This window comes from Procambarus clarkii, chromosome 35 (assembly GCF_040958095.1).
Source record: "Procambarus clarkii isolate CNS0578487 chromosome 35, FALCON_Pclarkii_2.0, whole genome shotgun sequence".
In the NCBI taxonomy this organism is placed as follows: domain Eukaryota; kingdom Metazoa; phylum Arthropoda; class Malacostraca; order Decapoda; family Cambaridae; genus Procambarus; species Procambarus clarkii.
In genome coordinates, this window is record NC_091184.1 from 29,041,931 (window position 1) to 29,055,795 (window position 13,865).

Below are 13,865 nucleotides of genomic sequence, written 5' to 3' on the forward strand. Positions count from 1 at the left end.
CATCCTAGCACAGCAACACTTAACAACACACTAGGCTAGCCCTCACATCCTAGCACAGCAACACTAAACAACACACTAGGCTACTTAACAACACACTAGGCTAGCCCCTCACATCCTAGCACAGCAACACTAAACAACACACTACTCTAGCCCTCACATCCTAGCACAGCAACACTAAACAACACACTACTCTAGCCCTCACATCCTAGCACAGCAACACTAAACAACACACTAAGCTACTTAACAACACACTAGGCTAGCCCTCACATCCTAGCACAGCAACACTAAACAACACACTAGGCTACTAAACAACACGCTAGACTAGCCCCTCACATCCTAGCACAGCAACACTAAACAACACACTAAGCTAGCCCTCACATCCTAGCACAACAATACTGGAAACTATCGCCAGTGTGTTGCACATACCAGGTTGATATGTAGCCTCAGAACGCTCCCAACTTGAGTTCCTCAACCTTGGCTTACTAATTATTGTAACAAAATTGCGTCAAGTATGTCTTGGCCGAGATGAAAACAAAAATTGCGCAGCCTGTACCTTCACTCAGTAATTACCATTTTAAAAAACTCTTGTCGCAACGACGAATTTCCGTAAAGGTTAGCTCCAGTTGAAGAACAATTGTGGGTTACTTACATTGTTGCATCAGTCTTTACGGGATGATTATGTTTGAGTTGCCTACTTTACTGCGTCTAGCTATAAAAACGGTCACAGTTAACCTGATGTTTGCCTCGCAGTAGGGAGTTTTAAAGGTTTTGCAACAGGCAAGATAACATACGGTTCATTGTGGCGTGTGAGGGCGCACGGCTTAAGATATTATAGGTTAATTTGCATGCTGGAAGCGTTTATACGCTGCTCAACGCTTCTGTGACTATTACGTGGATTTCCATATGGAATTATGTGGTTTATTGATATACATTGTGTACAACTGCCACAAATAATGTGTTAAAGAAGCTTAAAATATAAGTATACACAATATTGTTGCACAATCAATGTTGCACAATCTTTAAGCAATGGAAATTTTATAAAGGCGAACCTCAAAAATCGGGATTATATTGTTCCTGACCCGACCAACAGGATCTAAGGAACTTTGCCCATTTTATGCTAGTCACCCAGTCCGTCATAAGGCTTCCCAACGTCAAGAAACTGTCGTACTAAAGCCCCCCTATTCTAACCTGCCAGAGGACCCAAAACAGAAAACGGAACAGTATATGAATTTTTCGAGCCGCTTCCATTTTTTAGTAAGACGATTTTTGGCCTAAGGAGGAGTATGCGTCAGAATGCGACGCTATATTAGGAGGACGGGTTGCACAGTAACTCTCTGCTCCCTGTTGACTGGGAAGCACTTCGTTCTAGTCCGCTCGCGGCTCCTTGCATCAGATCTAATCCGCCTACAAACTGACAGTTTCCGGCCGCCTGGGACCACTGCTACATGTTCTACAATGTTCTACATGTTCTACAATGTTCTACAATGTTCTGCATGTTCTACAATGTCATCGGCTGCCTTCTCTACACAAAGCCAGAAGACCCCTCCTGCAGTAGTACCATTCCAGCCACCATATGCCGTTCATCATAGAACACCTGCTTGATGACGATTTGAATTTAATTGATAAACTGGCGATGTTCCTTAAAGAGAGTCAGCTTATCGGAATGGGCGCTTTGGCCTAATGACCTCCCATAGGTCATTAGGCCAAAGGGTCCTTGACGTCCAATAGGTGATATTAATGGGATGTTGTTGTTGTTGTTATAGATTCAGCTACTCGGAACAGGTTCCAAGTAGCACGGGCTATGGTGAGCCCGTAGTGGACTTACCTAGCACAGGAGCGGGGCAAGTAGTACGGGCTATAGTGAGCCCGTAGTGGACTTACCTGGCACAGGAGCAGGGCAAGTAGCACGGGCTATGGTGAGCCCGCAGTGAACTTACCTGGCACAGTAGCAGTAAACGGGATGAAATGTGTGTAACAGATATAGGTTGTGAATGTGTGTAGTTAGTGTGGTGAGCAAACTCCAGATCGAGAGCCCAACCTCAGAGCGTTTATACCTGGTACATTTATAAGATAGATAAGATAAGATAATGTTTATTCAGGTAGAAGTTTATGCATTCAAAATAAGTTACAAATATAATGTTGGATTTCTAGATAGTAAGCTAGTACATACTATGCCTAAAGCCACTAATACGCACAGCGTTTCGGGCAAACTTATACCTTCTGACGTTTTCAGTGTTCTCATACCTGCTCTTGAAGCTGTGAATGGTGGTGGTGGCCTCCACCACCTCTGCCTCAAGCTCATTCCACTTTGTTTACCACTCAATGCATACGATGATACGAGTCCAGTATTTCCTCATAGTTATCTGATTTTTCAGTGCTTTCAATTCCCAGCTGTGCTCCCCTTTATAGCCTGTACTTGTGATCATATCAAATAGCGTGTATGAGTATAAATGTATGTAGGTACTCACCTAGTTGTGTTTGCGGGGGTTGAGCTCTGGCTCTTTGGTCTTAGGTGTGTGTGTGTGTGTGTGTGTGTGTGTGTGTGTGTGTGTGTGTGTGTGTGTGTGTGTGTGAGTGTGTGTGTGTGTGTGTGTGTGTGTATTCACCTAGTTGTGTTTGCGGGGGTTGAGCTCTGGCTCTTTGGTCTTAGGTGTATGTATGTATGTGTGCGTATGTGTGTGTGTGTAGAGACAGTGTGGTGGGCGGGTCGGCGCAAACTCAGTCTCCGGCGTGTCGGCGCAGTCGCTGAAGGCTGGAGGAGCGTGAGGCTGCCGCTCAGTGGTGGTCAGCCTATCACAAGGTGAGCACACGCCCTCCCTCTCCCCGCACCCCAACATGGTTCCTCGCCTTCCTACGCCCACTTACCTCTGATCCTCAGGAGTGGATATCCGAGGTGAAGGTGCAGTAGAGTCGCCCAGGTGATTACTTTACCTTCCAAGTGACGCAGAATCTGGCAGCAGGCGCAGCGCTGTATTGTGGAAGGTAGAGAGAGATCAGACGCTATATGATATTAAAGAGCCTCTTGCTTAATACAGTGTGTATAACATCAGTGTTGAGTTATATCAGAAGTGAATAAGAGCAGTGTTGAGCTTGGATATATTAGAGGTAGTGAAGAGGTGGAGTGTGGCAGAAGGTGGTAGTGTTGTTGGAGAAGTGTGTAGTGGGCAAGGTGGTCAGTGTGGCATACACACTCTAGGTCATGCCGCTCTTTGGCTCTAAGAAGGAGGCAGCCAAAAAGTCTACCAAGAAGGAGAAAGAAGAAGGGAAGATGCCGTCGGTAGAAGACAAATACCTGCTGAAGGATCTTCTTGGAACGTGAGTAGTCAAGCATTTCTTGTTTGATCTCATTACTGCTGTCTAACTGCATACACAAATACAAATACACAATCCACATGCACACATAATGTGGTCATTATTTACTTGTTAAACATATAAACAAATGAATCAATGTTCATTAATGAGCTTAAATTGTCAACCTGAAGCCTGATCACAAAAGTGAGATAGTGTTTATCACAGCTTTATAAAAACGAAGTAGATTTTTTGTTTAATATGGCAGCGCTCTAGACATATTGAGGTAAACGAAATGCTGAACAGATTACACACAAAAGATTTACTCTAGGAAAGTAATTATTCCTAGAAGACGCCATTCACGCCGTCAGCCCCAACATTGTGTTTTCCCCAAACCGTAAGTTTATCACGGCTCACGTTAGCTGTTATTTCCTCGGTGACACATACAACCATGATACAAGACGTGATACATATACCAACAAGTTTTCTGCTCTCTACTGATTAGCTTATTTGAAACTCATAATAGCTAAATTACTAAAGCCTGAACTTGTTCACGTTCCTGGCATCTTGTCTTTCCGCATAGCGTCAATTTGTTTATGTTTAAGATATAACAATTGCTCTCTGTCACCCTAGGCTAATTATAATTAGGTTAGGCCTCGGTTCCAGATATTAAATTATAATTGAAAAATACACCGGATTATCAATAACAAATCCGAGTATATTCCAACATATTCATAGATAAAGAAATTTAAGTCTTTAGACAAGTATATTGGCATTTATCTTGCTTGAAGCCAAGATGGTGTACGTAACCATATTTTTTCTTTCAGTTTTCCACGTAATGTTCCACGCTAGATTTGTCATTTAGTACGTATTAAAGGTGCAATGCATCTTTTATATGTGCAATGGATTGTAAATAACCTTAACTTGGTGAATGTCGAAGTGGATCATCAGTCAAAATACAGTCCTGTATTCTGATTTACGAATACGGTAATCATGGAGTATTTACGGAGTATTATGTTCGGTAATACGGAGTATTTACTAAATATATACAGTACTTGACAAATTTCAGCCAGAGGATCGTGTCGTTTCAGTAGACTTGGATTCTTTAGTATCAGTAACCGAAAAATATAATTTTCCAATTTCAAAATAGTACACAACTTTTGTTTTTTTAGCTCACTATTTGGAGTTGCTGTGTAGGTTTCGTTTAATAGTTAATAGTTGTTGGATAATGTGGTAAAAGTTTTGGTGATTATGAGTGTTTTTCCCAAAGTTAATTTCTAAATTCGTATTTTTTTTTACACCTCTACATTGATGAAACCTTTAAAGTTAATGTTTTATATGTTATTTGATAAATATATATATATATATATATATATATATATATATATATATATATATATATATATATATATATATATATATATAAATCAAAATGTTATTTATGTTAAATTTTGACTTTTGTGTTGCTAAAATTTCATTTGTGATAAAAATAAATGTTTTTAAGCAAGATAATGGTTATACAGCAACAATAATTTTGTCCCAAGAACATAATTCACATTCCTTTATGGTCAGATTATTCTTATTCCTCAACGGTATTAGCCGCGAGCAAATAATTTTCACGTCGTCCGATCTGTATATCATATAATGTTATCGTTCGCTCCGTGGAATATTGTTGTTTATTCTTTAAATAATTTAGATGTAAGGCTCATTTCATCATATTTTTGTACTCTTCATCTGAAGTTTTGTTTGCTTCTGGTAAATACAGAAAAAGTAGGTAGGACACGGGTATAAATTTAATATTTCATTAAATACCAAAATGAAGTGTTGGTATTTGTTCAGTTCATTTATTCTCTCTCTCTCTCTCTCTCTTTCTCTTTCTCTTTCTCTCTCTCTCTCTCTCTCTCTCTCTCTCTCTCTCTCTCTCTCTCTCTCTCTCTCTCTCTCTCTCTCTCTCTCTCTCTCTCTCTCTCTCTCTCTCTCTCTCTCTCTCTCAAATTAGGTCTGAATTTGACCGTTTGGCCGTATGGCCGAAAAATGGACGTAATTTTAAAATAATAAAAAAAAAAAATTGGATTTTTTCCCAAAAACAGTAAGTTAAGGGTCCTCTGGTAGGTTAGGCGGGCAGGAAATTCTCCTAAAGTTTCAAAACGTCATGAACAGCATTAATTGAAAGTTTCCTCTCCAAACCTTACCGAGTAAACCAAAGGACTCAAACAGAAAACGGGACCGTACATCACTTTCAGGAGCCGATTTCATTTAAAATTACGTCCATTTTTGGCCATAATGCGCATATGAGCGAAAAGCGAAAAAACTATTTCTCCTAGTTTTCACAGGAGCACGACCCGCCAATTGATTAACAACCAAGTCCTCAATTACTGTTGGGTGAACAGGGACGAACAGATAAGGATAGGGGGATCGTTTCCCAATTCACTTAGTATTAAATATGTCCATTCCCTCCCCTATTCACTTAGTAGTATGTGCATATGTGTTAGGTGGACTAAACTCTCACAAGTCAAGCCTGGCCTCGGGCCGGGCTTGGGGAGTAGAAGAACTCCCAGGCCAAGTTTGGGGAGTAGAAGAACTCCCAGAACCCCATCAACCAGGTATCAACCAGGTAACCAGTCGACCTCTGTGGGTTACGCCCAGAGAAATGGGTGGTCGGTGGCTAAGGGGACCTCGTTAAACCCCCCTCATTCTCCCCCTCCTCATTCCCCCCCCCCCCCCTTTCGTGAGCTTCCCCTCCCCGGGCTGCTCCTGGTTGTGGCGGTGTCGCGTGACGCCCCACCTTCCACTTTCTCGGGAAAAGCCTCCTCAACTTTTGAAGACTCCGGGTAAAAGTGTTCTACCCTATCTCGGACCCTTAGACTTTTCTTTACTCTTGCCGCTTTATTAAAAAGCGCTCGGTACTATGCATACCTTGAGGTTATCTTATGATATCTACCTGGTAGATATCTTTGTAGCTTTACAGAGAGCTAAGCTGGGTGTAGGAAGTAGCGAGTGTTTTTGTCAGGTAATATGAGAGCCGCTGAGGAGTATAGGATTGGCGGAGGACAGGTTGTAGAAAGGTTGCGTGTTTACGGCAGGTGAAGGGAATATTTTTTTTAGGGTGCTGTAGGTGATGGGTCGTTTGAGATGGGGGGGGGGCAGGTGTGTTGTAAACCTAGGTAGCCTAGATAGGCGTGTTGTTAGGGTGGAGGGGGGTGAAGGTTGTGGGGTGGAGGGGGGTGAAGGTTGTGGGGTGGAGGGGGGTGAGGGTTGTGGGGTGGAGGGGGGTGAAGGTTGTGGGGTGGAGGGGGGGTGAGGGTTGTGGGGTGGAGGGGCTTGAAGGTTGTGGGGTGGAGGGGGGTGAAGGTTGTGGGGTGGAGGGGGGTGAGGGTTGGGGGTGGAGGGGGTGAGGGTTGTGGGGTGGAGGGGGGTGAAGGTTGTGGGGTGGAGGGGGGTGAGGGTTGGGGGTGGAGGGGGTGAGGGTTGTGGGGTGGAGGGGGGTGAAGGTTGTGGGGTGGAGGGGGGTGAAGGCTGTGGGGTGGAGGGGGGTGAAGGTTGTGGGGTGGAGGGGGGTGAAGGTTGTGGGGTGGAGGGAGGTGAAGGTTGTGGGGTGGAGGGGGGTGATGGTTGTGGGGTGGAGGGGGGGGTGAAGGTTGTGGGGTGGAGGGAGGTGAAGGTTGTGGGGTGGAGGGGGGTGAAGGTTGTGGGGTGGAGGGAGGTGAAGGTTGTGGGGTGGAGGGAGGGGAAGGTTGTGGGGTGGAGGGAGGTGAAGGTTGTGGGGTGGAGGGGGATGAAGGTTGTGGGGTGGAGGGAGGTGATGGTTGTGGGGTGGAGGGAGGGGAAGGTTGTGGGGTGGAGGGAGGTGAAGGTGGGGGGTACTTGCATATATCGCAGAATTAACTAAAAACTGATTAGTGCTGATAATTAGGAAATCATCGTCTTTATCATATATATAATTTTTAATAATTTGTTATATAATTATGTTATTATTATTAGTTATTATTGAAGTTATAAGATAATTTTTTAATAATTAGTCATATAATTGAGTTATTATTGTTGTAATTGTAGTTATAATAGTTATATTTGTATTCAAAAAGTTATAATTGTGTGATTAATTGTTTGAATTATAGTTAATGATAACAAGAACCTTTCAAACAAGAGATGCCATTCCAATGATGATACTGTACTGGAGAAATTGCTGACCTGGAGAGCGTGCAAAGTTCCTTTACTGTTAGAATCCACTAAATAAAATATCAAACTTATTGGCACATTACCATTTTGTTAAATGTATTCTCTAGAGCGCAGGCGGGAGAGAGACAGTAATCTACACCTGGAGAAATATTAAGAGGGATATGGGGGTGAATAATATATGAACTGAACTAAACTAACTCTTAATATTAGTCTATTTCATTCCGATTAATATTTATTTTTAAAGTTAAAACTTTAACGTGTATTATTAGGCTACTTATCTTTATGGTCTGGTTATTTATTGATAGGTTAATAGTTCTTGTTGTCAGGCTGAATAAATCTTGTCATATAATTACTAATTGGCTTTATAATTTAATATTTTAGTGAGAGGCTTATTACCCTGCTTTAATTATATGTTATTTCATATAATATTAATTGATCACTACTATCTTACGGCATGTAGTTATTATAATATGGTCTGAGGTATTTGAGAGATCATTCATCATTAAACGTGCATAATATGTGTACACACTCTTGCATTTATTTCTTCTTTCTTGTGAAGACATAATCATTCAAGTTTCGTTTCTCTGTACGCGCACCAGTGAGCATTAAATCAAATGAAGTTTTGTGTTGTGAGGATTTCCTTATTACACTCTTTTTTTATGATATTTAATGAAGCGCTTTGGCCTTCCCAGCAATATATTTGGACATTAAATCAAATGGATGTTTATGATCTTTTGAAATAAGGATTTCTTTTTCATTTAATGGCATTTAATAAAGCAATTTAGTTTCATAAATTGTTTCAATAATTGCCAGTGTAAAAGTATAATGGTTTAATGTTCCGAGATGACAATTTAATATGAAGGAGGAATTGAAGAAATCTGGGATGGCAAAGGAAGGAATGTGACTTGAGACTCCGACAACAGCTGGTGTGGGGTGAAGGCACCCCTTTGGCCTGAGGCCTAAGTTGAAATTGAATAGCCAAATGTTCTAGGATGTTTATATACACTTGAGAAGACTTGTGTTTGCTGTAAACGAGTTCTAACGCTTAGATTGAGTAGATAACACGATTTTTTTTAATATCTTAAATCTGAATCCTTATAATTATATTTAAGGAATAAACTACCTACTCACTCCACTGTTTGCTCAGTGGACACATGCATTAGTTGGTCGCCAAAGGTTAGGTTTAGGATCTCAGGCATATTGGCTCCATGTCTTCAGGCAACATGGATTTCACTTCACTGGGCTGCTGGAACCACTGCCCAAGTATCACCGATCAGTTTAAAATAATAAATTATTTAGAATACTTCGGTTGAGAAAGATATAATGGTAGTGATGTAGTGGGTAGAAGGTGAACCATTCACCAGGAGGGGAACTAATACATGTGCATATTAGGTGGCGCAGGTATCAGTTATTGCAGCATTACTTGCAGAAGCAACATCAACTTGGCTAACATTCATAAGAAAAAGTAACACACGTCTATTCATTTATTATATATTATTAGTTCATGCAATATCCCAGTTTCTGTAAATAGTACATTATTATTCCATACAATTAAAATAATGAGAAAATCCTTCAAACAACTTAAAACACAAACTTTATGATACAAAAGTATTTGTCTCGTAACCTAGCTGCAATCCATACTTTTTTTTTGTACTTGTTTAACTTATGACCTCGTAAATATAATAAAAAGTTAAACGGTACACGCTGCTTCGAGGTTTCAACACATCACCCCGAACTAAAAAAGTTGCCCTCGGTCGTTCAATTTTTGTGCAGAAAAAATAATAGTAAGAAGAGAGTATAAATGAGAAGGTATAAACTTTGACGAAACACATTCCCTCCTGCTTTAGTAGGCAAGACCAGACATCCTTGGGTAGTGCATGCTATACTTGGCATAACTATGGGGAGTGTAACATATAAATGGGGATTATATCATATAAACATACATGTATGTTTATATTGTTTATATGTTATATGGCACAGACATCATACGCCTTAGTTTAGTGTGTATTTAGGAGCCAGTGTTAGCCTTAGTGTCCTAAGCTGGTACATGGGGGAAAAGGGGTAGGAGTTTGAGGCTATGATACCTGGTTGATGGGGTTCTGGGAGTTCTTCTACTCCCCAAGCCCGGCCCGAGGCCAGGCTTGACTTGTGAGAGTTTGGTCCACCAGGCTGTTGCTTGGAGCGGCCCGCAGGCCCACATACCCACCACAGCCCGGTTGGTCCAGCGCTCCTTGAAGGAAACAAGGAGTGCAATAACAAGCTATGTTATTGATCTTAAATGTTACATTTATTAGTGCATAGTAAACGCTGTTGAGCAGAGCGACCCAAACGCAATAGGCAACACCTTTAATAACGCCTTAGGACTGAAGCTATCAAAGTCGGTACTGACTACGAGTTTTTATTTTTTCTCAATACGTGACTACGTATTTACTTGTGCTAATGTATAGGCTTTACCGTATGAGAGCTTATATTTGTATATATTTAGCTATAGTGATAAATACCAATACAACGTGTAGTTATATTTGCTGTATCTACTAATTTATGTCGGGTAAAACTGGAGTGATGATAAGGGTTTGGTAAATAACTTTTAGATGGGTTTATTTATTAAGATTACAAACAATTTATCAAAAAAATAAAAGGAATGCCCAAGAGAATTATGCGTTTGGATTGTACTAATGCAGCCATGACATACTGAACACAAAAATGCGTTTGGAAGGATTATAAGAGTAATAATAGTAAAACTGTGAAACAGATGTTTGAGCCGGTGGCTGAGCGGACAGAACACTGGACGCGTGATTCTGTGGTCCCGGGTTCGATCCCGGGCGCCGGCGAGAAACAATGGACAGAGTTTCATTCACTCTGATGCTCCTGTTATCTAGCAGTAAATAGGTACCTGGGAGTTAGTCAGCTGTCACGGGCAGCTTCCTGGGGGTGGAAGCTGCCCGTGACAGCTGACTGACTGCCCGTGACCTGGTCGAGGACCGGACCGCGGGGACACTAAGCGCCGAAATCATCTCAAGATAACCTCAAGAAGATAACCCATAAAGAGCTCTGTTCCCCGGAACACAGTACTAGCTACTTTACTTTTTATCATACTTATAATTCTCATAGACAATGAAACAGTATTCTTCCCGAGAAGTTCAGCCCGTTTCCCAAGCGTTCCCAAGGTCATTAAACTGTCGTACTAACGTGCCCGAACCAAACCAACCCGAGGATACACGAATAGAAAATGGGACATCACGTCAGTTTCGCGAGCCGCTCCCATTTTAAGTCCATCAGTTTTTGACCTTAGGTAACGTATACGTTAATATGCGATGTACTATTAGGAGAACGGGTTGCAGTACTAGCTACCCTATTTGTTCTCATACTTATATATACTTATCATGGACAATAAAAAACAGATTTCTTCCCTTCAAGATGACACTAAGAGTCCGTATGAAAATTAAATGTGTGGAAAACTTGGGAAATCCCTAAAACAAGTGCCAACACGGTTTCCCAATTAGCAAGTGTAAGGTTTTGCGAAGAAAATCTGTTGCGGACAAAAAAACTGTAAGCCATAACATTACAAAACACAATTGCAGCACACCACAAAGTGGAAGGTGTGTTACTGCTGCAACACTTGTATTGTCAAGGTCATGCAGAACCATACACACATCTGCCAGAATAATGATAGCGCGGGTAACAATAATTTTTCAAACCCGACTGGAGTATCCGGCTGCACTGACTCAAGCAAACATCTGAACCACTGCGAACTGACGTGGAGCTCTCAAGCTTAATTATCGGAATCGTGACCACAAAATATGTATCGTCATTCCAACTCGTTCTCAGCCTACAGCTAATTCATACCATCCAAATTCTAACGTATCAAGTCTGAGCTACATACGCTAAATCTGTCGAAACCGTTTTTTGACTTGTACACATATGGCGGCGTAAGTTCCTTAAACTAAGATAAAAGTCCACTACGGGCTCACCATAGCCCGTGCTACTTGGAACTTTTTGTTCCAGGTAGCGAATCTTAAACAACAACAACATCCTTAAACTGTACACATGACCCGCCAAGTTTTGATAGACAAAACTGCACGATTAGATCTATAGCTTGTAAATATTAGCGGCTATTTCAGAATCTACACATGGAAATAATTAATTATGAGAGCGAGAAAAACGGTAGAATGTTCATAATATTTTCAATTCAAGGGAATAGTGTAGTAATAAGATAAATAAAACTAAATTAATTAATATCACCAGCTCTAGGGTGTTTATTACCATTTAATTAAAAGCAGGATGAATGTGTAAATAATCCCCAGGTGTTTTGAAGCGAAAACTCGAAATTTGTCCAAAGGGAAGTTTTATGTTTGACTGCAATCTGCGAACACCAAACACCTTATTGATCACACCTTCCTCTGGGAGGAAGACCAGCCAGCAGGAAAGGTAAACACCGGAATCTGCACCAGGTAAACCAGTAGACTACCGCAGTGACATAATAATTGTGTTGTGGTGAACATTGTGTACTCAAGGTCTGACACTAAGCCCGAAATCAGTTCAAGATAACCTAGTTGTGCTTGCGGGGGTTGAACTTTGGCTCTTTGGTCCCGCCTCTCAACCGTCAATCTACTGGTGTACAGATTCCTGAGCTTCTCAAGCTCCTATATTTTATTTCTATGTATGCGGCTTCTGGGGCGCATAGTTTAGTGTAGTTCAAAGGAAGTGGACACTTTGTTTGCTTGTCTGCCTCTCTGTGCGTCTTTTTTGTTTTGTTTTGTTTATAGCACCCTCCTCCCCCATGGTGCAATGGGGAGCAGTCTTGCCCGCCAGCCTGGCAAGCAAGAAGAAGCCTGAATTCAAACCTATGGCAGGGTGGGATGATTGTACATTGTTCATTCAGCCGACACTGGGGAACCTCTGGATGTTAACTATCAAGACATGATCATGGGAAATCAAAGTACCCAGCCCAAGGTCTGAATCCGGACTTAAAATGATATATTACTGGATTGTTGTTATATAAATAATAAATATACTATATATGTATATATATATATATATATATATATATATATATATATATATATATATATGTATATATATATATATATATATATATATATATATATATATATATATATATATATATATATATATATATATATAATATGGTTATGGGTAATGTTTTTATACAAAAATTGGCAGGTGTGGTGGGTGTTGGCTAAGGAATAATTTAATTAAGGAGAAAGTAGGCCAATAGTAAGCGCCAAAGTTCAGCGGTGGGAGGAGAGCTGTGTTTATGAGGGCCTTTTTTAAAATTCAGTTTGAACACTTTATCATTCCTTTCAATGAATATATATTATAAAATTATATCTAATAATTGACGTTACTAGAGTTAAGGTTGATATTTCATTATTTTTGTATATTTTAACGTGAGTACCTTCAAATAATTCATTTGAAGGACTTTTAGATTGTTTATAACTCAGTTCTTAAATACATCATATTTAAAATATATATACCCAATTACTTCCAAATATTCTCAAGAATATTGGCTGTACGGTATCTGGGTTCTCAGAGAACTGGGATTCGTTTACCAGTAATACTGAGTATTTATATTCATTTATGTATGGGCTACTCATGCCCGTGCCATCTCTGGGTGGCTTAATTTTTATCAATCAATAATCAATATTCATTTATCCTCGTGGTATTTTAAAGTGCATGTGATATCAGAATTAAGTAGTTTGTACAGAAAAAGTAGTGACTCCAATATCAGAAACTTTGCAAAATTCACCCTAGAGTATAAATACTGTATAGCAATTTTAGAATTCGTCTTTATTTGAGATGAATGTTTGTCTGTCCAACGTCTGGCCAGACGTTTGGCCAGGTAGGAGGATTAATGATGATTTTATCGGGAGTGCTTTAGGGGAGTATCGGAGTCGTTCCATTTCCACCTTGAAGGAGGCACAGCCCCAGAGCCCGTCGTTCACAAAGTCTCTGAATGTGAAATGTTCTGCCCCGAGTCAATAGTTTAAATAAAAAATAGTGAATTCAGATATTAACTAAATTGGCTGGAGGGTGGGTGTATGAGAGGAGGGTAGATTGGGAGTGAGCTCTAGGAGGAAGGGAAAATGATATATTTTATTTACTGTATTTTATCCCTCTCCCTCCCTCCCATTCTCTTTCTCAGATACTCTTTCGTTTCCTTTCTCTCTTCCTACATTCCAGTCTCCCAATGCCTGAAGCTAAATGGTGCATTTTGTTGTTCTCATCGTCTTCAGAAGCAGAGGGAAAGTAGATACCTTAGCTGATTGATTCATGAAGATTAAGCCACCCAAGAGATGGCATGGGCATTAATTGCCCGTAAAACAAATTAGCTGAATTGTTGTTTTTTAAGATTTCGCTACTCAGAACGAAATGCCCAT

At 40.6% G+C, this 13,865-nt stretch overlaps 1 protein-coding gene across 2 annotated transcripts in view; it reads left to right on the top strand.

Moving 5' to 3' along the window:
• Nucleotides 1-2,728: 2,728 nt before the first annotated feature.
• Nucleotides 2,729-13,865, top strand: part of CaMKI (Calcium/calmodulin-dependent protein kinase I) — a gene marked incomplete in the record, with an annotated part of 195,607 nt that continues 184,470 nt past the window's right edge. Inside the window, 1 exon segment of one of the 2 annotated variants that reach the window (XM_069336228.1) lies at nt 2,729-3,315. In XM_069336228.1, coding sequence (XP_069192329.1) covers nt 3,200-3,315 — 116 coding nt within the window. 2 annotated transcript variants of the gene reach the window in all.